The 23,490-nt window shown below is 37.8% G+C and overlaps 1 protein-coding gene and 1 long non-coding RNA gene across 9 annotated transcripts in view; one reads left to right on the top strand and one right to left on the bottom strand.

Moving 5' to 3' along the window:
• LOC102899759 overlaps positions 1 to 14,184 on the bottom strand; it is a 55,668-nt gene extending 41,484 nt beyond the window's left edge. For both annotated transcript variants that reach the window (XR_006584833.1, XR_002735795.2), the window contains exon 1: positions 14,066 to 14,184. This is a non-coding gene — a long non-coding RNA (uncharacterized LOC102899759). The remainder of the gene's footprint in view (positions 1 to 14,065) is intronic.
• The window catches only part of ITSN1 (intersectin 1), a 220,478-nt gene that overhangs the window by 48,493 nt on the left and 148,495 nt on the right, over positions 1 to 23,490 (top strand). For all 7 annotated transcript variants that reach the window (XM_023238780.2, XM_023238781.2, XM_023238779.2 and 4 more), the window contains exons 2-4: positions 19,687 to 19,746; positions 22,325 to 22,417; positions 23,407 to 23,470. In XM_023238780.2, the coding sequence (XP_023094548.1) occupies positions 19,719 to 19,746; positions 22,325 to 22,417; positions 23,407 to 23,470 (185 nt within the window). In that variant the 5' untranslated portion in view covers positions 19,687 to 19,718. The remainder of the gene's footprint in view (positions 1 to 19,686; positions 19,747 to 22,324; positions 22,418 to 23,406; positions 23,471 to 23,490) is intronic.

Here is a 23,490-nt window from a genome sequence, read left to right as displayed (position 1 = left end):
AGTGGACTCCCTGAACTGAATGTAGACAATAGACCCGTGAAAACACAAGCTTGAAATTTTAAATACGAGAAAGAATAGATCTTTTGTTTCTTTACCTCTCTGGCCTCTGATACCTTCCAGCTAGCTTGCCTTTCTGTCACTGGAAGCACACATGAAGCTGTCTACAATCCAGGACTGCTGGAGTATTGTAAATTTAAGGAGAATAGGAGGGGTGAGCCTGATTCACTTAAAAACGTTTCATGATATAAAATACCTTCCCTACCAAGAGTACATTTAAAAAAATTTTTTTTTAATGTTTATTTATTTTTGAGAGAGAGAGAGACAGAGTGCGAGCAGGGGAGGGTCAGAGAGAGAGGGAGACACGGAATCCGAAGCAGCCTCCAGGCTCTGAGCTGTCAGCACAGAGCCCAGTGCAGGGCTCGAACTCATGAACTGCGAGGTCATGACCTGAGCTGAAGTCGGACGATTAACCGACTGGGCCACCCAAGCGCCCCAAGAGTACATTTTAAAATACTGAGACGAGGTGTCTTTTGGTTATGAATCCAGTAACCTGGGTCATTGGAGTGTTTGCAGAACCACTCAGGCCTTTGCCTCACCCCTCCCATAACCTTTCCTTATTTATGTAAGAGGATTATAAGATTTTTGTGATGGCATGGTCAGTAATTAAGTGAAAAACTGACAATGTATGTTCATAATCTCCTTTTCCTCTTTAGGCCATTAAATCCTAAATTAGCCCTGTTTTGGTATATTAGAAATTTGCTGATTATTTGAATTACATAATGGTGAAGATTCCTGTTTCTGTGAATGAGTATATATTTTAATTACCTCATTTCATCTCACATACTTGTTTTCATTTATGCCTTTTCCCCCTTTAATTTAAAAAAGCCCTAGAACATTGTCCAAAAAAAGCCAAAAAACAAAAACAAACCTTAGAACATTTCCAAACCTTCAGGAAATCTAAAAGAATCATGTGACATACCTGTTTTTAAAGATGTTTCAGATACTCAAATTATTTAATATAGAGTTTAACAGTTTAAATTTTACCAACAATTTAGGGTTTAGAAATTTTATTTCTCAAAAAAATTTATTTCTCATGTTAAATTTAGCCTTTTTTAAACTGCTACATTTAGCATTTATTAGTACATTATTTTGTCTTTTGAAATCATTTCATATTTTCTGAATAATCTCCCTTTATGATAATAAAATGGAAATCAAATAACAAACCTCTTTCAACATAATTTTCATTTTCATGTGGAATGATATTTAATAAATACTACTTTAAGAATGGTCTTCCTATTTTATAAATACACGTCTATAGAGGTCTTCTACTTTAAAATATCAACATTTGGGATTTTAATGTAGATACCGAAATTAAGGATGAGTATTTATTCCTTTAGCTCTCATTAATTAGCTTACCTTTCTGAAGCTGAGATGAAGAAAGGTTACAGACTTCGCTCAGACACATTCTAGCCATCTGCTTAAAAATCCTAACATTCATCCAGACTTTAAAAATTTTTTTTTTAATGTTTATTTATTTTTGACAGAGACAGAGACAGAATGTGAGTGGGTTAGGGGCAGAGAGAGAGGGAGACACAGAAGCAGAAGCAGCCTCCAGGCTCTGAGCTGTCAGCACAGAGCCCGACGAGGGGCTGGAACTCACGAGCTGTGAGATCTGACCTGAGCCCAAGTCGGACGCTCAACCGACTGAGCCACCCAGGCGCCACCCCTCATCCGAGCTTTTAAAAACTGCTATTTACTAGGGCTCCTGGGTGGCTCAGCCGGTTAAGCATCTGACTTAGGCTTTGGCTCAGGACATGATCTCATGGTTCATGAGTTCCAGTCAGGCATCGGGCACTGTGCTGACAGCTCAGAGCCTGGAGCCTGGTTCAGATTCTGTGTCTCCCTTTCTGTCTGCCCTTCCTCTACTCACGCTATGTCTCTCAAAAATAAACGTTAAAAAAATTTTTTTTTAACTACTGTTTACCTATTTCTTGATTGCTCAGTAGTCTGTGTGTCTGTCTGTCTTTCTTTCTTTCTTTCTTTCTTTCTTTCTTTCTTTCTTTCTTTCTTTCCTTCTTTCTTTCTTTTTTAAATTTTATTTGAGAGAAAGAGCAAGCAGGGGAGAGGGGCAGAGGGAGAGACAGAGAATTTCAAGCGGGCACCACACCCAGTGCAGAGTCTGACAGGGGGCTCCATCCCACATCCTTGGGATCATGACCTGAGTTGAAATCAAGAGTCAGATGCTCAACCCACTGAGCCATTCAGTCGCCCCAGTTTTTCTACCTTTTATGTGTAAGTATAGGAGTGTTTGCCTCACTCTGAAGATTACTAATTCTGGCAGCATGTTTATGAAATGCTTTAAAAAAACTTGGGGAAAGCATGTATTACAATGGAAAGTGTGAAAAGAAGGAAGCAATTGTCTAAATATAGGGAAAAGACTAGAAGGAAATATACGAAGCTGTTAATTAAAGTAGGAGGGTACAGGCCATATTTGTCTACATAGTGACCACCCTCTCTGCCTCTAAGAACTCCAGATGCTTGAAGCACCACCTTACCTAGCACTGTCTTGGGGAGCCCTCCAGACCAACATTCCTGCGTGTGTCTCCTTCCCTGACAGCAGGGCCAGCCACCTTAGACAGAAACATGCCCTTCCTTCTCTGCTTTGCTCTAAGTAAGTTCTTGGCTTTTCTGTTTGTTCAATAACTCATTGAAATCCTATCATGTGATTAGAACTTCTGCCTTCACTCACTTTTTTTGTTTTTGTTTTTGTTTTTGTTCTTTCTTTCTCTCTTTCTTTCTTTCTGTCTTTGTCTTTCTTTCTGTCTTTTCCCCTGGGATTTTGGGTATATGTATGTGTGTGTGTGTGTGTATATATATATATATACACACATATATATATATATATACATACATATATATATGCATATATATATGCTTCTGTGTGATAAATGTTTACACTTCGGGGAGCTTTGCTTTTTTATACAAGAAGGAAAAAGCTCTTTGGTCTTAATACGGCAAAATTCTGTCAAACTTCTTTCTCCTGCTCAGTTTCCTCTGTGGTCTGCTAGGATACTTTAAAAAAACAAACACGTGGTTTCCCTTTCTGCATCCTTTTTGTGTTCTAATGCTTTTATTGCTTGGAACAGTATCCCCTCACTCCCCACCTTCCAGCTCCACCCTGTTTCGTTTACCAGGCTAACTACTTCATGGTTGTTCCAACAAGTTCATAATCCTGAAAGTATGAGGTTATGATCATGTGCCCTGAAACCAAACCCTGACCTCCTCTTCTATCATTTAATAATTGTATAAACTGTTGCCTTAGTTTCTATATCTGTAAGATGGGATAGCAGTGACATTTAACCCATAGGGCTGTTAGTTCATAAGATTAAGTTGGCTAATACAGATCAGATGTATTAGTAAGCATTTAACAAAATGTTAGTTATTATGTGTTGTTTACATCTCGCTCTGTATACATATACACTTTCTCACACACACACGCACACACACACACACACACACACACACACACACAGATCTTTGATGTGTATTTTCCATCCCCTATTTAATTGTAAATTCTTTCCCCCTCCAGCTTTATTGAAGTACTGTGTATTTTGGGTACACAATGTGATGATTTAATATTCATATACATTGTGAGTGCTTACCACAGTTGAGCTAATTAATGCATCCATACTTCATGTAGTTAACTCTGTGTGTGTGTGTGTGTGTGTGTGTGTGTGTGTGTGTGTGTAGTGAGAGCACTTAAGATCTATTCTCTTAGCAGATTTCAAGTATAGAATACAGTATTATTAACTACAGTCACTATACATTCGATCCCCAGAACTTAACTCATTTTATAACTGAAATTTTTTTTAAGTTTATTTATTTTGAAAGAGAGAGTGTGTGTGTGTGTGTGTGTGTGTGTGAGAGAGAGAGAGAGAGAGTGGGGGAGAGGCAGAGAGAGAGGGGGAGAGAGAATCCCAAGCAGGCCCCGTGCTGTCAGCGCAGAACCAACCTCATGGCTTGATCTCACAAACTGAGATCGTGACCTGAGCCAAAATGGAGAGTCGGATGTTTAATCCACTAAGCCACCCAGGCGCCTCTATAACTGAAATTTTGTCTCCTTCAACAAGCTTCTTCTCCTTCCCTCTGCCTGCTAGCTCCTGGCAATCACCATTTTACTTTCTGGTTCCATTAGTTTGGCTTTTTTAGATTCCACATGTAAGTGAGATCATACAGTACTTGTCTTTCCATGTCTGGATTATTTCACTTTGTAAAATGTCCTCCAGGCTCATTCATGTTACAAATAGCAGGATTTCTTCCTTTTTTTTTAAATGGTCGAATACATATATATGTATGTATACCACATTTTCTTTATCTGTGTATCCACTGACATTATCTTGGTTATTGTGAACAATGCTACAGTAAATATGAGGATTCATACATCTCTTCGAGATATTGATTTCATCCTTGGACATAGATTCAGGAGTGGGATTGCTGGATTATAATAGTAATTCTATTTTTGTTTTTTTTGAGGAGCCTCCATACTGTTTGCCATAGCAGGTGTACAAATTTACATCCCTCCCGACAGGGCACAAATGCTCCCTTTTCTCCATGTCCTTGCTAGCTAGCATTTGTTCTCTCTTCTCCTTTTGGTAATAGCTGTCCTACCTCATTGTGGTTTTGTTTTGCATTTTCCTAGTGATGAGTGATATTGAGCATCTTTTCATATGTCTGTTAGCCTTCTGTAGATCTTTTGAAAAATGCCTATTCAGGTCCTTTGCCCATTTGTTGTTTTTAACATACAATGTCGTATTAGTTTCAGATATACAGTGCATTAATTCAACAACTTTACATCACTCAGTGCTTTCCACAATGAGTGTGGTCACCATCTGCCATCATACAGTGTTATTACAGTATTGTTAACTGTATTCCCTATGCTATACTTTTCATCTTTGTGACGTATTTGTTTTATAACTGGAAGTTTGTGTCTCTTAAGCCCCTTTATCTATTTCACCCAACCCTTCCACCTCCCCTCTGGCAACCACCAATTTATTCTCTATTTAAGAGTCTGTGTGTTTGTTCCTTTGTTTTTTTTTAGATTCCACGTATTGGGGAAATCATAAGGTATTTATCCTTCTCTGTCTGACTTAGTTCACTTGTCATAATGTCTTCAAGATCCATCCATGTTATCACAAATAGCAAGATCTCATTCTTTTTTGTGGCTGAGTAATATTCCTGTGTGTGTGTGTGTGCACACCACATCTTTATCCATTCATCTGTTGATGAACACTTGGGTTGCTTCCATATCTGGGTTATTATTATAATGCTACAGTAAATATAGGGGTGCATCTATCTTTTGAAATTCGTGTTTTCAGTTTCTTTGGGTAAATACCCAATGGTGGAATTATTGGATCGTATGGTATTTCTATTTTTTTTATGAAGACTTTTCTTTTTCTTTTGTTTTAACGTTTGAGGGAGAGAGTGTAAGTGGGGAAGGGGCAGAGAGAACCCCAAGCAGGCCCCAGGCTGACAGCAGAGATCCCGATGCGGGGCTTGATACCCCAAACCATGAGATCATGACCTGAACCGAAATCAAGAGTCAGATGATCAATCGATGGAGCCACCCAGGTGCCCTGGTATTTCTATTTTTAATTTTTTGCAGCACCTCCTTACTGTTTTCCACAGTGGCTGCACCAATTTATATTCCCACCAGCAGTAGAGAAGTTTCCTTTTTTCTCCACATCCCCACCAACACTTGTTAATTGTCTTTTTGATTCTAGCCATTTTGACAAGTATAAAGTTACATCTCATATTAAAATTTGCATTTCTCGGGGCGCCTGGGTGGCGCAGTCGGTTAAGCGTCCGACTTCAGCCAGGTCACGATCTCGCGGTCCGTGAGTTCGAGCCCCACGTCGGGCTCTGGGCTGATGGCTCAGAGCCTGGAGCCTGTTTCCGATTCTGTGTCTCCCTCTCTCTCTGCCCCTCCCCCATTCATGCTCTGCCTCTCTCTGTCCCAAAAATAAATAAACGTTGAAAAAAAAAATTAAAAAAAAATTTGCATTTCTCTGATGATTTGTGATGTTGAACATCTTTTCATATATCTGTTGGCCATCTGTATGTCTTTGAGAAAATGTCAGTTCTGGTCCTCTCCCCATTTTTTATTTTTATGTTTATTTATTTTGAGAGAGAGAACATGAGCAGGGGAGGGGCAGAGAGAGAGGGAGAGAAAGAATCCAAAAACAGGCTCTGCATTGCCAACGCAGAGCCTGATGTGGGGCTCGAGCTCCTGAACTGTGAGATTGTGGCCTGAGTGGAAATCAAGAGTTGGACACTTAACCGACTGAGCCACCCAGGCGCCCCTGCCCATTTTTTTAGATCAGATTTTTCTTGGTGTTGAGTTGTGGAAGTTTGTATTTGGATATTAACCGCTTATTGGAAATGTCATTTGCAAATATCTTCTCCCATTCAGTAGGTTGCCTTTTCATTTTGTTGATGGTTTCCTTCGCTGTGCAGAAGCTTTTTATTTTGGTGTAGTCCCAACAGTTATTTTTGCTTTCGTTTCCCTTGCCTGAGGAGATAGATCTAGGAAAAAAGTTGCTAAGGCTGATGTCAAAGAGATTACGTCCTATGTTTTTTTCTAGGAGTTTTATGGTTTCAGGTCCTCCATGTAGGTCTTTAATCCATTTTATTTTTGTGGATGGTGTGAGAAGGTCTTTTGCATTAGCTATCCAGTTTTCCCAGCACCATTTATTGAAGAGACTGTCTTTTCACTATTGTATATTCTTGCTTCCTTTATTGTCGATTAATTGACCATATAAGCGTGAGGTTATTTCTGGGCTCTCCATTCTGCTCAGTTGATCTTTGTGTCTGTTTTTGTGTCACTGCTATACTTTCTTGATTACTACAGCTTTGCTGTATATCTTGAACTCTGGGATTGTGATACTCCAGTTTTGTTCTTCTTTCTCAAGATCGCTTTGCCTATTTGGGGTCTCTTGCGGTTCCATACAAATTGTAGTATTACTTGTTCTAGTTCCGTGAAAAATGCTATTGATGTTTTGATGGGGGTTGCATTGAATCTGTAGATTGCTTAATTTTTTAACTGAGTTATTTATTTTTTTTGCTATTGAGTTGTATGAGTTGATTGTAAACTTCTTAATAGCAAAGATCGTGGTAATAATTCCTCACCTTATCCGAACCTATAATTTAGCATAATGTGTAGACCATTATTTCTCATTCTGGAGTAGAGCTTCATGGTGTCATTTGAATGAGATGAGAATTCATAAATCAGCTGTTTTAAAACAATCTTAAAATGCTTCAATGAGGAGATAAAAATTACTGATACAAGCCTGTTGTTTTTGTTTTGGATCAGTACAGCTTTATGTTGTCCATGGGAATAAAAAGTTTTCCTGAGTAAATGAATAAGGCTTTGGAGAGAGGGAATCTTTGAAAGGCATAAAGGCTTATTTTCAAGTAAGATCTAAATAGAAATGATTATCTGGTCCTAAGTGAGAAGAATATGAAAATATTAAGTATACAAATGCTCAGACATGAGAGTAAAAAAAAAAAAACACCTTCTTTTTCAATTACCTTAACATTTGAAAATATATTATAAATTTGTCATAAATCTAAAAGATTGATATTCTGGAAATTTGAATAGAAAAGTCTTAATACAATATCTAGCCAAATGCTGTTAACTTTAGAGATGGAGGGACTGAAATATACGTCTCACATATCATTCTAAATTTGTTTCAACTATAGAATTTATTTTGATAGCTACAGTAGTGAATGCAATTTTAATCTTTTTCTGAAAAGCCTTTATAATTTGCCTCTAGGGGTATATGTATTCTTCTCACACAAACCAAATGCTGATTGTGTGAGGCTTCATATCTACTGTTCCATTACATATGAATTTAGTTTATATACTTACAAATACTTTGATTTCTTTTCACTTAGTGTACATTAGGATATGTGCAGAATTTGATTTGTGTTTCCAGAGTTGGGCCAACTTTTAATTGGTGGCATTTTAAAGAATGTCTGGTTTTTATTCTATACTTTCTAGACTTTTTTCCCATTTCAGTGGAATTGAATATCAGAATATAGCTGTTATGTGCATTTATTATTTGGTCGTAAAGGCATTTGGATAACCACTGGTCTTTGTGTATTTAGTAAAGGGCATTCGTTCCAAAACACACTGGACATATTGAAATTAAGATCAATACTTTGTATTTTCTAGTAAGGCATTTTGGTTTCATTCAACATAGACTATGTCCCATCCGACCCTACTTCTGTAAAAAAAAAAAAAAAAAAAAAAAACAAACTCTATAAATAAATTTTCTGTCATCTTTACTAAATAATGTTTTTAAGGATTCATTATCACAATCTGAGAACTGCTGCTTATATTAAACATTCTTGCTCAGAAGCCTTATTGTTCATCATTTGTTATGTTTCTTCAATTAAGTTTTTGAGTTGAGCTCAAAGTTGCCTTTTTTGTTGTTGTTTTTTAATGATCAAATACTTCTTGGGAGTTATTGGGAATAAGTACTTTTCTCAGATGATGTTCCAACACAGATAATTCCAATTTGTATTGAACTCTAGGATTGCACAACTCTTGATTTTATTCATAGAGTTTTTTGGTGTGTTGTGGCTTATGACTTTTCCCCAACTTTATCAAGATATAATTGAACTACAATAAACTGGATATGTTTAAAGTATACTATTTGATCAGTTTTGATATATGCATATACCTATGAAACCATCACCTTTCCCCAAAGTTTCCTTGTCTCTTTCTATTTTTGTAATATGTCCCTTCCTCTGTATCTCCCATCTCCTGGAAACTACCGATTGGTTTTTTGCCACTATAGATTAGTTTATATTTTCTAGAATTTTAACAAAAATGGAGTCAGTGTGTACATATATAGACATGGCTTCTTTCACTGAGCATAATAATTTTGACATTCATGCATGTTGTGGCTTGTGGCACCAGTTGGTTCTTTAAAAAAAATTTTTTTTTTTTAATGTTTATTCATTTTTGAGAGACAGAGACAGAGCACTAGCGGGAGAGGGGCAGAGAGAGAGGGAGGCACAGAATCTGAAGCAGGCTCCAGGCTGAGCTGTCAGCACAGAGCCTGACGTGGGGCTCGAACTCACAAACTGTGAGGTCATGACCTGAGCCGAAGTTGGACACCCAACCAACTGAGCCACCCAGGCACTCAGTTGGTTCCTTTTTATTGCTAAGTAGTATTACATTTTATTGCTAAGCAGTACAAGAGATAAATCACTCTTTATCCCTTCATCATTCGATTGATATTTGGGTTACTAGCTTTAGCTCTTAAAAATAAAGTTGAGGGGTACCTGGCTGGCTCAGTCGGTTAAGCATCACACTTCAGCTCAGGTCGTGACCTCAAGGTTTATGAGTTCCAGCCCTGTTGTTGGGTTCTGTGCTGACAGCTCGGAGCCTAGAGCCTGCTTTGGATTCTGTGCCTCCCTCTCTCTCTGCCCCTCCCCCACTCGTTCTCTCTCTCTCTCTCTCTCTCTCTCTCTCTCTCTCTCTCTCTCTCTCAAAAATAAAAATAAACATTTAAAAAAAAGTTGATATGATTGTTTAGACATTTTTGTGTGGGCATAAACATTTATTTCCTTTTCTTTTTTGTTTTTAATTTATTTATTTTGAGAGAGAGAGAGCATGAGCTGGGGAGGGGCAGAGAGAGAGGGAGAGAGAGAGAGAGAGAGAATCCCAAGAAGACTCTGCACTGTCAGCACAGAGCCCAATTCGGGGCTCGAACCCATGAACTGAGAGGTCATGACATGAGCTGAGGTCAAGAGTCGGATGCCTAACCTACTGATCCACCCAGACACCCCAAATTTTCATTTCTTTTAGCTAAATACCTAGAAGTTGAGTGGCAAGATCCAGTGGGATCTGTACAACTTTTTAAGGAAAGTCTGCTTTTCAAAGTGGTCATCCCATCTTATGTTCCTGTCAGTAGCACTTCAGAATCCTTGGTATGGTCAGTCTTTCGTGTTTGCCATTCCAGTGGAAATATAGTGGCATATCATTGCAGCTTAATTTCCCTAATGGCTCATGATGTTGAGCTTCTTTCCATGTGTTTATTTGCCATTTATTTAAGTTATTTGGTGAAGTGTCTGTTACATTTCTTTTGACCATTTCCTCACTGAGGTTTTTGTTGTTTTTGTTTTTTTTTTTTAATGTTTATTTTTGAGAGAGAGACAGGAGAGAGGAAGTAAGGGAGTGTGCACAAGTCGGGGAGGGGCAGAGGGGTAGGGAGACAGGATCTGAAGCAGGTTCTACGCTGACAGCAGAGAGCCCAATGCCGGGCTCGAACTCAGAAATCGTGAGATCATGACCTGAACTGAAGTCAGATGCTTAAGCAACCAACTAAGCCACCCAGGCACCCATCTTATTATTTCTTTTAAGTGCAAAAGATGCTTATTTGGGAAGAGCAGAGGAATTACAGTTCAGGATAAGCAAGCTATGGTGAGCCATAGGCAAATCCATCTTATTATTGAAAAAAAATTTTTAATGTTTATTTATTTTTGAGAGACAGAATGTGAGTGGGGGAGGAACAGAGAGGAAGACACAGAATCCACAGTTCAGGCCCCAGGCTCTGAACTGTCGGCACAGAGCCCAACGTGGGGCTTGAACTTATGAACCATGAGATCATGACTTGAGCTGAAGTCAACTAACTGACTGAGCCACCCAGGTGCTCCTGTCTTATAAGTTTATTTATTTATTTATTTTGACAGGGGGAGGAGCAGAGAGAGAGGGAGAGTGAGAATCCCAAGAAGGCTCACACTGTTGGCACAGAGCCTGATATGGGGTTTGATCCCAGGAGCAGTGAGATCATGACCTGAGCTGAAATCAACAGTTGGTTGCTTAACCTACTGAGCCACCCAGACGCCCCTCCCCTCCCCCATCTTATTTTATTTTTAAGAAAGTTGTAAGAGTTCCATATTATTCTGAATACAGTTCCTTTGTCTGATGATTGTGTTGCAAACGTTTTTTTGTTTGTAGCTTTCGTTTTTGTTTTCTTAATGGTACTTTTGAAGAGTTAATTTTTTTGATGAAGCCCAGCCCTTCTTCTTTTTGTAAATAAATCATGCTTATTTGTATTCTAAGAAATTATTGTCTAGTCAAGGGTCATGAAGGTATTCTCCCATCTTTTAGAATTTTAATGTTAAACTATATGGTTTTAAATTAGTCCAAATTTAAATTTTTTAATTTCGCTCCGTTTGAGTTAATTTTTGTGTATAACATGAAGTTAGGGTCAATGTTCTTTTTATTTTTTTCTATATGAATATCCAGTTGATACACTGTTTGTTTGTTTGTTTGTTTGTTTGTTTATTTGTGGAAAAGTCTTTTTTTTTTCCCTCCAGTGGTGCCTTTGTTACTTTACTAAAAATGAATTCACCAAACATGTAAATCTGTTTCTGAACTCTTGTTTTCTGTTCCATTGATCTGGTATGTCTCTCTTTGCACCAATTCCAAAGGTCTTGATTACTGTTGCTTCATAGTAAATCTTGAAATCAGGTAGGATAAGTACTCTAATTTTGTTATTTTTTAAAACTGCTCTGGTTATTCTAGGTCCTTTGCATTTCCATGTAAATTTAATATTAGCTTGTTAGTTTCTACTAAAAAGCCTGCTGCAGTTTGATTGGAAATGCATTGAATATACAGATCCATTTGGAGAGAACTGCAACTTTAACAATATTAAATCTTCTAATCCAGGAACTTAGTATATGTCTCCATTTATGTAGGTCTTCTTTAATTTTTCCCCCTAATATTTTGTAGTGTGTTCAGTGTAGAGGCCTTGGATGTCTTTTGTTTGGTTTGTTTTGTTTTTTAAGTAAGCTCAATGCCCTAAAGGGGGGCTTGAACTCATGACCCTGAGATCAAGAGTACCATCCTCTACCAACTGAGCCAGCCAGGCACCCCTGATGTCTTTTGTTAAATTTATACCTAGCACTTATACATTTTTTGGCACTGCTGTAAATGGGATTGTTTGTCTAATTTCACTTTCCAATTATTTGCTTCTAGTATATGAGAAATCAGTTGATTTTTAGAATGTTATTAACTTAACCTTTTATCCTGTAATTTTGCTAAGTCACTTTGCAAAGTAAGAATCTGGTAAATTCACTTATTACCGTATTTAGTAGCTTCCTTGGAGTTTTCTGCAAGTAGGGAGTTTCATTTTATTCTTTTCCAATCTTTATGGCTATTATTTTTCTGTTTTTCTTACCTTATTTCAGTGGCTAGAACCTTCAGAACAATGTTGAATAGGAGTGGTAAAAGCAGATATCCCTGCCTTCCTATTTTCATGGGGAGAAATTCAGTCTTAAACCATTAACTATATTAGCTATAGGTTTTCATAGATGCCCTGTATCTGTGGAAGTTTCCTATTAATTCTAATTTTCTGGGAGTGTTAATCATTATTGGGTGTTGATTTTTTGTGAAAAGCTTTTTTTCCCCACATTTACTGAAATGATCATATTGGGGTTTTTTTGTTTGTTTGTTTTGCTTTATTCATTTAATGCAGTAAATTACATTAACTGATTATCAAATGGTAAGCAAATCTTGCATTTCTGTGATAAACCCTATTTGGTCACGTTTCATTAACCTTTTTATGTATTATTAAGATGAAGCTTTTATTGTGAAGGATTTTGGCATCTGTATTCTTTAGGATCTTAATATGTAATTTTGGGGGATAATATCTGTCAGGTGTTAGCATTATGATGGCTTCAAAAACATGAGTTGGGCACTGATCCCTCTATTGTTTGAAAAAGTTTGCAACGTTTATGTATTTTCTTTTCCTTGAATGTTTGATAGAATTCACCAGTGAAACCATTTGAGAATGCAGTTTTCTTTTTTGGGAAGAAAAAATAAAATCAGTTCCTTTAATAAGTATAGTAATATTTGGATACTCTGTTTCTCCTTGTATCAATTTTAGTAAGTTTTTTCCAAGAAATTTGTTCATCCACATTGTCACATTGTTGGCATAAAGTTGTTTTTAGTATTTCTTATTCTTTTAATGTTTGTAGGATTGATGGTAAAGACCCTTAGTTCATTTCTGATCTGATTTGTGTTCTCCCTCTCTTGTAATCAGTGTCAGTAAGGATTTGTCCCTCCCTCCCCCCAGGAACCAGATTTTGGTTTCATTAATTTTCTCTATTGTAGGTCTTTTCAAAAATTTCTTTTATATCTGCTAGTATCTTTATTATTCCCTTCCTTCTATTTGTCGTTTACATTGCTCCCCCCCCCCCATTCTCTTCTTTGGTGTTTAGACCATTAACATTTAATGTAGTCATTGGTATTTTAAAATTACATCTGCTATTTTATTATTTGTTTTGTTTATCCTGTTTTTTGTTCTTCTGTTCTTCTTTTCCTGACTTTTTTGAATTGAGTAATTTTTAGCGTTCTATTTTCATTTGTCTATTGCCTTTCTGGCTATATTTCTTTGGTGTGTTTGTGTTTTTATTTTTCTAAGTAGTCACTCTAGGGATTAAATATATTTAACTTTCATAGTCTGCTTACAGGTAACATTTTATTACTTGAAATAAAATGTAGAAGGTTTGCAGCCATCTAAGTCCCTTACTCTTACCCAACAGACTTTTATGTTAAGGTTGTCCTATGTATTATTACATTTATACATGTTGATAGCCCTACTGCACAGTGTGACAATATTTGCTTTCAGCACTCTACATATCTTCAGGAGTTTTATAGGAAAAATATAATTTTATATATTTATCCATATATTTATCATTTCTGTTTCTGTTCCTTTATTCTTGAAGATCTAAGTTTCTCTCTAAAATTTCCATTTGCTTCTTTTTCAACTAATTTTTTCTTCTCTGCTGATCTTGTGTATTTCAAGTCATTTCATTTGTGTTTACTTTTACCTCATGGAACACAGGTGATAATAGCTCCTCTAAAGTCTTTGTGATAATTTCAGTCTCTATCATTTGGGATCTGGGATCTGTTTATTATAGTCTTTCCTTTCTTTGAGAATTTGCAAGATTTTCCTAGTTGCATGTATGTCCAGTAAGTTTGGATTACCTCGTGGAGATTGTGAATTTCATGTCAGGTTCCGGGTGCTGCGGTGACCCTCTGCACAGTGCTGGTGTTGGTTGTAGCAGGTCTTCTTCCTGATTAGGTTCCAAGTACAAGTTCTGCCTGCTGCTGCCTGCTCACAGAGGTCCCATTGTTAGGTCAGTTTTCAATTCTTTTGCTGTGCTACTTTTGTTCCGTCCTGCAGCTCAGAGGTGAGCCTGAGTCTTGTGGGAATTCATTTACAGAATTAAGGGATCCTCACACTCTCCTGTCCACAGAGGCCTTTTTTATTAGTTCCTTTGGCCAGACTGGGTTTCTACCAGAGTTTTACCTTTTGCTCCTCTGCCTCACTGCATAACTCCATGACTGGGCCAACTCTCGGGGCAGAGCTGCTAGAGAAAAGTGAACAAAAGTTGGGGGGACTTCTGACTGTCTTCTGAAATCTGCCTACTTTTCTTTACTTCTTATTGTCCTTAGGTATTTGTTTTTTAAAACTTTTGCCCAGTTTTTAAAAGTGTTTTTTTTTTTTTTTAAGTTTATATATTTTTGAGAGAGAAAGAGCAGGGGAGGAGCAGAGAGAGAGGGGGAGAGAGAGAATCCCAGGCAGGCTCCACACCATCAATGTCAGCACGGAGCCCGACACGGGGCTCGAACCCATGAACTGTGAGATCATGACCTGAGCCAAAACCAAGAGTTGGACACTTAACTGAGCCACCCAGGCGCCCCTGCCCAGTTTTTAGTTTTAAGTGGGATAGAGGTTCTAGTGGGCTTATACCACTGTAGCCAAACTAGAAATCTGGTTTGTGGCACTTAGAAATCTTGCGGTATTTTTAAAAAATTATTTTCTTTTTTCAAATTATTGTAATACGTATGACAAATATATGTAAAAGTAGGAACAACAGTTTGAACCAAGATGTAATCACCCTGATCTGCCTGTGTGGCATAGAACTGAAAACGAGGTGGGATTGGAAGGTTCGATCTGGTTGCTTCATTGCGTGTTACTACTTTGTCTGGGGTTCCCCAGGAGCTGAGGAGAACCTCACTGTAAATAGCATTTGAAGTGCCTGTGGCTAAAAGAAGTGTGTGTGGGAATATTCCAGCGTCATCCTTAAACCAGCATTTGGATGTTTGTGTTAGTAATAAGTCTGGAAGGTACATCTTCTTCACACCTCAAAGCGATTTAGTTTTTATTAGGTGCATTCCTTACCAGGACCTGGCTTAAGTTGAGTGACAGTCAAGGAACAAGGCTTGGATTGGGGAGGGAAGAGACAGAAAGGCTTTAGTTTGCAAGTGTAGGGCGCAGGCTGAGGTTGCAACCCTTTCCATTGTTACTTACGGATTTAAGATGACGAGGAAGCAGACAGGGTAGTTAGAAGGGCCAGAAGATAAATTTTGTCTGACGCTGCTAATAATGAAGTGAAGGCTTTTGGGGAAGAGGTTCACAGAGCGGGGCAGAGGGAGGAAGTGGGGGATGATTTCCTGAATTCTAGGAGGGACAGTAAACAGCACATACTTAGTTTTGAGAGAGAGAGAGAGACACGGAGGGAGTGCATGAGCAGGGGAGGAGCAGGGAGAGAATCTTAAGCAGGCTTCATGCTTAGTGCAGAGCCTGATGCAGGGCTCAGTCTCACTAAGGTGAGAATCATGTCCTGAGCTGGAATCAAGAGTCGAATGCTTAACCAACCAAGCCACCCAGATGCCCTACTTTTTTTTCTTTTTAAAGTTTTTTTTTTTTTTTATTTCAGCAAATACTCTTTGCAAGGAGCCACTGATCATTAAAATATACTTTGGGGCACCTGGGTGGCTCAGTCAGTTGAGCATTCACCTTCGGCTCGGGTCATGATCTCATGGTTTGTGAGTTTGAGCCCCACATGGGGCTCGCTGCTGTCAACACAGAGCCTGCTTCAGATCCTCCCATCTCCCTCTCTCTCTCTCTGCTTCTCCCCTGCTCACTGAACTCTATCAAAAATAAATAAACTTAAAAAAAAATTTTAAAAATATACATAGATACTTTGGACCATAGGAGTTGTTATACTCTGTGACTCTCAAAATAGCTGTGAAACACTTAAAGTAAGGCGTATAATTATATCTAGGTGAAAATGGTCACTACTTTTGTTACCATAGTTTAGTATTGGTTATGCTAATTTCATAACCTGTGGAATTGTTTTAGTAAAAGGAATTATTTGTTTCTTGAAGGTTAATTCAAACTCACCCCTAAAATTATTTTTTCTTGGGACCTTTTTCATGTTATACCTTTACATTTCAAGTTAGTTCTATGCTCTCTTAAAGTATTATGTCCTTTTAAAAGATCAGTTTGGAAATTACAGTGAAGTAGAAATCTAACCATTGTCTCTAGATTCTCTGTTGCATAGAATTGTGTATAATGTTTCCTTAAGCAAAAATTCTAAAGAAAATGTGACAAATTGGACCTAGTTATGTAGTAAGAGTAACATGCATATCTGAGTTGGGTTTATTACATAAATTCTAGGATAATTTGTGTTAGGAAATATATCACTATAATTTAGTATGCTAATTAAAAAAGAAATACATGGTCATCTTATTAAATACTCTAAAAAAGCCTCTGAAAAAAATTAGCAGGCTTTTCTAATGAAAGTTTAAGTCAAATAAAAATGATAGAAAACTGCCTAAACATGGCAAAAGCTATTTACCAAAACACAATAGCAGATATAACTATTTATAACTTATTTAACTGCCTAAACATGGCAAAAGCTATTTACCAAAACACAATAGCAGATATAACTATTTATAACTTATTTAACTGCCTAAACATGGCAAAAGCTATTTACCAAAACACAATAGCAGATATAACTATTTATAACTTATTTAATTGCCTAAACATGGCAAAAGCTATTTACCAAAACACAATAGCAGATATAACTATTTATAACCTATTTCATTGGTTATGAAATATCAATACTTATTAAACACCAAAACCATCACCATGAAAGCCAGGGGCAGTATCAAAATTCCTGCCTTTCCACCTATTACATAGCGTAGCTTTACTGGTTTGGGCAAATAATGCAAGCTTAAATTCTTTATTCTCAGAGGATATAGATCTAGAAAACCTGAGAGACTCATCTGAGTGCCTTAGCACCAATAAGAAAATGTGGTAAAGTGGCTGGGTTCCAAGAAGATAGATAAACCAGTAACTTTTCTTTATTTTGCAATAAATAGTAAAGAATGGAAGTAAACCAGAACAGAATGTTTTCTCATGTTCTATATATGAAATATTTGCATTACTATGCTTTTAAAAAATGAGAGCTTACTGCTTTTGCAAAGCTCAATAAAAAGATGTGTGATTTGTCAATTTTAGGAGCATTATGAAGATTAAGTGAGATGAAACATTAAAAAATTTTGGAAAATCATCAAGCTCACCTCTATAGTGTATTGAGCGAGAAATTGTGGAAGAAGAGAATGGCAGCTAATTTCTTTTTTTTTTTTTTTAAGGTTTATTTATTTATTTTGAGAGAGAGAGTGCACATGCATGCAAGAGAGAGAGGGAGAGAGAGAAGCCAAAGCAGGCTCCACGCTCAGGGTGGAGCCCAGCAAGGGTCTAAGATCTCAGGATCCCCAATAGCAAGATCACAACCTGAGCTGACATCGAGTCGGAGGCTCAACCTACTGAGCCACCCAGGTGCCGTAAAGGGAACTGGCAGTGAGAAGTGGCCTGCCTCAAAACGGGATCCACAGACCCCCACTTAAATATGGTGGCTTGACCACATGTATCTTTTCTTCTTCCATCACATCTGCAGTGATCGCAAAGGAAGCACAGCAGTTGTTAACACATAGGGAGGAAGATAATAGTAGAGAAGATAGTGAACAAAAGATCTGAAGAATTTTTTGGAAACCGAGTGAATAGAGTGGTAACCGAGTTCAGAGGAAGGTACAACCTAGTGCCTACCGAAGGGCGGCAGAGATGAGGGACAAATCAGCAGCCCCCAGGAGTGTCTTGACAGGATTCAGAGTGTTTGGTGGCTGCCAAAGGCAGAGGTCAGTTTTGTAGCTGAAACGGAAGTTCTTGAAAAGTCTATGTCCAGATCTTTTGGAATGTCTTCTGCATCCCCAGCAAACATGATTTCTTCAGTCCCATTTTTCCTGGGGAGATGGGTCAAGCACTAGAACCAGAGATGCTTCTGACCAGAAGAGTAAAGGTCGGGGCTGAAAATATAGGGAGTAGGTCTTAGTGTACATCCGGAAGTATAGCCCTTCACTTCCTCCTGCCTTTTCTACTCCTCCCCAAAAGCCAGCACCCTCCCATACACTTCTTTCTGGCAAAACTGAGCAGCTTGAATGAAGAGACCTCTGCGTACTGACATTGGAGGTCTCCGAGTGAAATGTGACTGTCATCTACAGCAGTCCATCAATCAAGAGAACTGGCATCCATGCTGATTTTTTTTAGTACCTCACTCTTAAATATGAGGAAGCAGCCAGGGATCACCAGATAGATGAGGAAAGCCTCAAAAGTGACAGAGACCCAAAACAGTCGGCCAACAAACAGAAAAAGGAATCATATGATGTAAGAAACAGAAGAACATGAAAGAGCAAAATACTTCCTTCCCACCCAAAAAATCCGGAGAGTAAAAGGTGTTGTGTCCGTTAAAAAAATGACAGAGTACTAGGAATAAAGAGTTAAGAACAAGAAAAAGCTTTTGGAAGTTTAAAAATATGATATTTGGGGGAAAAAAATCCATGGACAGATTAAAATAGGAAATTGAAGAGTATTAGGACAAGGACTGTAATTGTAAATATCTAAAAGTAACTAAATTTTTTAATGTATGAATATTTAGTACTCATTTTTTAACTGTATGCCTCTGCCATGTTGAAAAAGCAAATACTAATTTTGGATTATTTTAGTTGGGGAAGAAGACGAGGTTCACCTTGGCTATTCATGAACAGATAACACCTGATGGGGATTTTGGAGCATTGGGTTTGTGATTGGTATTCTGGACAGACATTGACATAGGATACATTGTTTATGGCCTTTCTCAAAATCTCTCAGTAGTGATTGCAGACTGTGTTTTTCATGGGTGGAACGCAGGCTGTGGAGTTCACTATCCCTGCTCCAATCCAGCTTAGTCACCAGATGTGTAGTATTGCTTGAATCACTTCATCTCTCTAATTCTCATTTTCCTCATCTGTAATAAGGGGATGGTAATACCTGTCTGTGTTACTGATATCATAGGGCTGTGATGATGAAGAGTTTTAAGAGCTATAAATCACCCAGAACAGTGTGCAGCTTGTACTAAGTGCTCATTAAAAGAAGCTGCTGTTACAACCATCAAGCAGATGGACTAGTATATGTAGATAGTTAAGTAAAGGCGTACATTTAAAGAGTAACAAGTAAAACCTCAGTGATATAATAGGCTGTTCTGAGCGAATGGTATCACTCTCCAGACTGAAAGCTTCACATGTCCCGGTGCCCGCCATTGTAGCTGGCACTAAGAAGCTGCAGAGAATGAATGAATGAACCCCTTAATTGTAACTTTCATTTTCATATGGAACAGCACTAGTATCAGTTTCTGATCATTAAAGACTGCATGTCAGTGTGTTTATAAGTGTATAGAAGTGAAGTTTTCATAAACTTAAATGTTGCATTTCAATTACAGGCGTCGATTAGCAAGGTAAAAGTAACAGAACCATGGCTCAGTTTCCAACACCTTTTGGAGGTAAGTTCTCCGAGATTTTCCTTTTTTAATGTATTCCAGATTACATATATATATATATATATATATATATATATATATAATTTATTATATATATTTATTATATATATTTATTATATATTATATTTTGTATATGTGTATGTATATAATATATACATATATTAAATATATATATTTATTTTACTTTCGAGAGAGAGAGTACAAGTCGGGGAGAGGGGCAGAGGAGGGAGAGAGAGAGAATCTTAAGCAGGCTCCACATTCATTCAGCATGGAGCCCAACATGGGGCTCAATCTCACAACTCTGAGATCATGACCTGAGCGGAAATCTAGAGTTGGATGCTCAACTGACTGAAGCACCCAGGCGCCCCAAGACCATATTTTTAATGTTGTTTCATCTGGATTCTTTGGAAGCAACTCTCAGGCTTCATATCATTTCATTCACAAATATTTTAGTGTTTCTAAAAGATAAGAACACTCTTAAAGACATAACTACACCATTATCACACCTATAAAATTCACAGTAATTCCTTTATATCTTCAACTATCAAGTCAGTGTTAAAATTTTCCTGATGGTCTTCAGACCCTTTTTTGCTCTGGTTTGTCGGTTCAAATAAGGATGCAGACACTGATCTCAGTTCACGTGTCTCCTGAGCCTCCTCACTGTTTTCTCTTTGCATTGTACTTGTTGAGGTGACTGGGTCATTTATTCTGTACTTTTCCTAAAGCCTGGATTTGCAGCAGGACAATTTTTGTTTGTTTTACTTTATCTGCTTGAAACATATCAGCGTGCATAAAAAATTTTGTTTCAGGTAATTTTTCCTAATATTATGATTAAAGTGTTAAATATTGGCTTTATTTACTGGCCAAATTTTATTTACTTATTTATTTTTAAAGAGAGGGTGCCATTTTAATGGCTGACTCTTGGCAGCTGTCTAATCCAGTCATCATAAAGAGAGTATAGCACAAATCACCACCTCTCTGATCACATCTGTAAAGGTCCCTATGATATTCTAGATTATGCAAACTTTTCAAAACCATTAGCATTATTGTTTAAATTTTGTCCCTCTTCCTCATTACTGGGCAGGTTTGTGTTTTGTGTGTTTTCTTTCTCTTTTTTCTTCTTTTTTTTTTTAGAGCACGAAAGAGAGGTAAAGAGAGAATCTTAAGCAGGCTCCGGGCTCAGCACAGAGCCTGATGCAGGGCTCAATCTCATGAACCCCGAGATCATGACCTGAGCTGAAATCAAGAGTTGGATGCTAGGGGCGCCTGGGTGGCGCAGTCGGTTAAGCGTCCGACTTCGGCTCAGGTCACGATCTCGCGGTCCGTGAGTTCGAGCCCCGCGTCGGGCTCTGGGCTGATGGCTCAGAGCCTGGAGCCTGTTTCCGAGTCTGTGTCTCCCTCTCTCTCTGCCCCTCCCCCGTTCATGCTCTGTCTCTCTCTGTCCCAAAAATAAATAAACGTTGAAAAAAAAAAATTTTAAGAGTTGGATGCTTAACCAGCTAGGCCACTCAGGCACCCCAACTTTTCCTTTTGTTTCTAATTCCACGGATGAATTTCAAGAGGGCAGTAGAAGTTGTAGGATTAGAAGGCCTCTGAGTGAAGGATCATATCTGTTTCAGTTACTACGGTGTCTCTGATGTCTGACACTGGGCCCTGCACATAGGAGGCAGTCAGTAAATATGTTTCCCACGGCTGAATGAATCCCACCCTTCCTGTCACTGTCCCCACCAGACCCCGTAGAGAGGAGAAGTTCAATGTTCAGACATTTTGCATTTGTGCTAGCCACATTCACATTTTATTGCCTGTTCCCAGCTTTTTGGAAAGTATCTGAACTTTGGAAGGTCTTCAGTCTATAGATAATCTGAAATTATTTTGATCACATTGAGGAGACCTAGGACTAAAAGTGAGGAAGATCTCAGAAGTGACAGAAGTGAGGGGGCATGTGGTCAGTCTCAGAGCTGAAACTGAAGGGGAACCAAAGCCCAGTCTCTTTGGTTTGCAATTTTTTTTTTTCAGGATACCCATTTTTAAGCACATCTTTGTTGAGGTATAATTTGTATACCATAAAATTCACCGATTTTAACTGTACAATTCAGTGACTTTTAGTAAATTTGCAGAGTTGTATGTCATCAGTACAATCCAGTATTTCAATATTTTTGTCGCTCCAGAAAGATTTTCATGGAATCACATGGGATATGAAATGTGAAGCTCTGGTTCTTTCGTAACGTTCACGTGTGGCATTTGAATCACCTGAGAATGTAGTTTTCACTTGGTTCATTGCTTGAGTTTATATAAATAAATGATTATTAACTTATGTCTTTAAATAGTCCTGCTAACTATAAGATTATAGGGCAAGTTTTTTTAAAAAAGAATTTGTGCTGGTATCTTTCTTATTTTGGCCTGTTTTACTCTTAATTTTCTAACTTTATATGCGTAACACCCAAGGACAAACAGATACTAATCGATCAAATAATTGATAACATAGTGACAGAATCTGAAAGTACTAGGGAAATGGTGTGTGTGAGCACTTTGTTATTCTTTTCTCATTGAATAATTTCTTTGTCTTTTCTTTGGGTTCTAGGCAGCCTGGATATCTGGGCCATAACTGTAGAGGAAAGAGCAAAGCACGATCAACAGTTTCATAGTTTAAAGCCAATATCCGGATTTATTACTGGTAAGTGGAAACAGCATTTTTACATTTTTACTTATTAGCAGTGCATATACCTGTGGAAAATCTATTATGCGAAGCTGAGGTGGGCACATATGGCCAAGGGGACATTTGCCTTAGCCTTGAGCCTGTATTTTTTCAGTTGCATTTCCTATAATGCATTCAAGCCTCTTTGCATTCCTTAATGGATGTCAAGCCACTTGTTTTGAGCATATCGCTGATGGGAATTGGTGAGAATCAATGTACCACATTCTTTAAGTAATAAAGCAATGGGCTGTGGTCCTTAAATTAAAATGCTTGTTTAATTTTGATCTTGAACTGGTTTGGGAAATGTAAATAAATGAACAGATTCTGCATATTAAAAAAAAAAAAAAAAGCCAACGACAGAATTCTCTCATTGCTGTATCCTTAAAGTTCTTTTTGTACCTTGCCTTATCTATTATCTTTTCTGTTTGGTTACTCTTTAGGAGTTAGCTTTAGAAAAAAAATGGGATCTAGACTTCCTGGGGAGGTGTTTTTATGTGTGTGTATATCTGTTATCTTTAAATTATTAATTGTTAATCACTGATGTGAATCTTGTAACTATTGTTACTTTTCTCCATAAATGTATCAGATGTACCGACGGTTTGAAGTACAGATATTAGGAATGGCAGAGAACCTAAAAAGTAGAAGCGTGGGGTCATCAGTTTCTTGAGGATTCCTAAATGGATGTGCTTTGTCATATGTCCTATGCTTTGTCATAGGTGTTCCCGTCTTACTAAATGGCAGGTTAATTAGAGTGGACAATCTACCCCTGCTAACGTGTTAAGTTCTAAGTTCTAAAGTCAGTGCTGATGGGTTCATTTTACTGCTGCTTATAGGCGTTGGCTTTTATCCTATATTTAATTCAGTATTTGCAGAATTGCCAGCCTCTTTCTTATCTTTGCAGTTTTGCTCTAAGAAGATACTGGTCAGCTGTTGTTTGTTTCCTGAAACTGTTTTCATTTAATTTACAGGTGATCAAGCTAGAAACTTTTTTTTTCAATCTGGGTTACCTCAGCCTGTTTTAGCACAGATATGGTAAGTTGGAACTTAACATA

Source organism: Felis catus, chromosome C2, assembly GCF_018350175.1.
Source record: "Felis catus isolate Fca126 chromosome C2, F.catus_Fca126_mat1.0, whole genome shotgun sequence".
NCBI lineage: Eukaryota > Metazoa > Chordata > Mammalia > Carnivora > Felidae > Felis > Felis catus.
The sequence above is the reverse complement of the archived record's forward strand: the minus strand, read 5'-3'. Positions and strand labels throughout refer to the sequence as shown.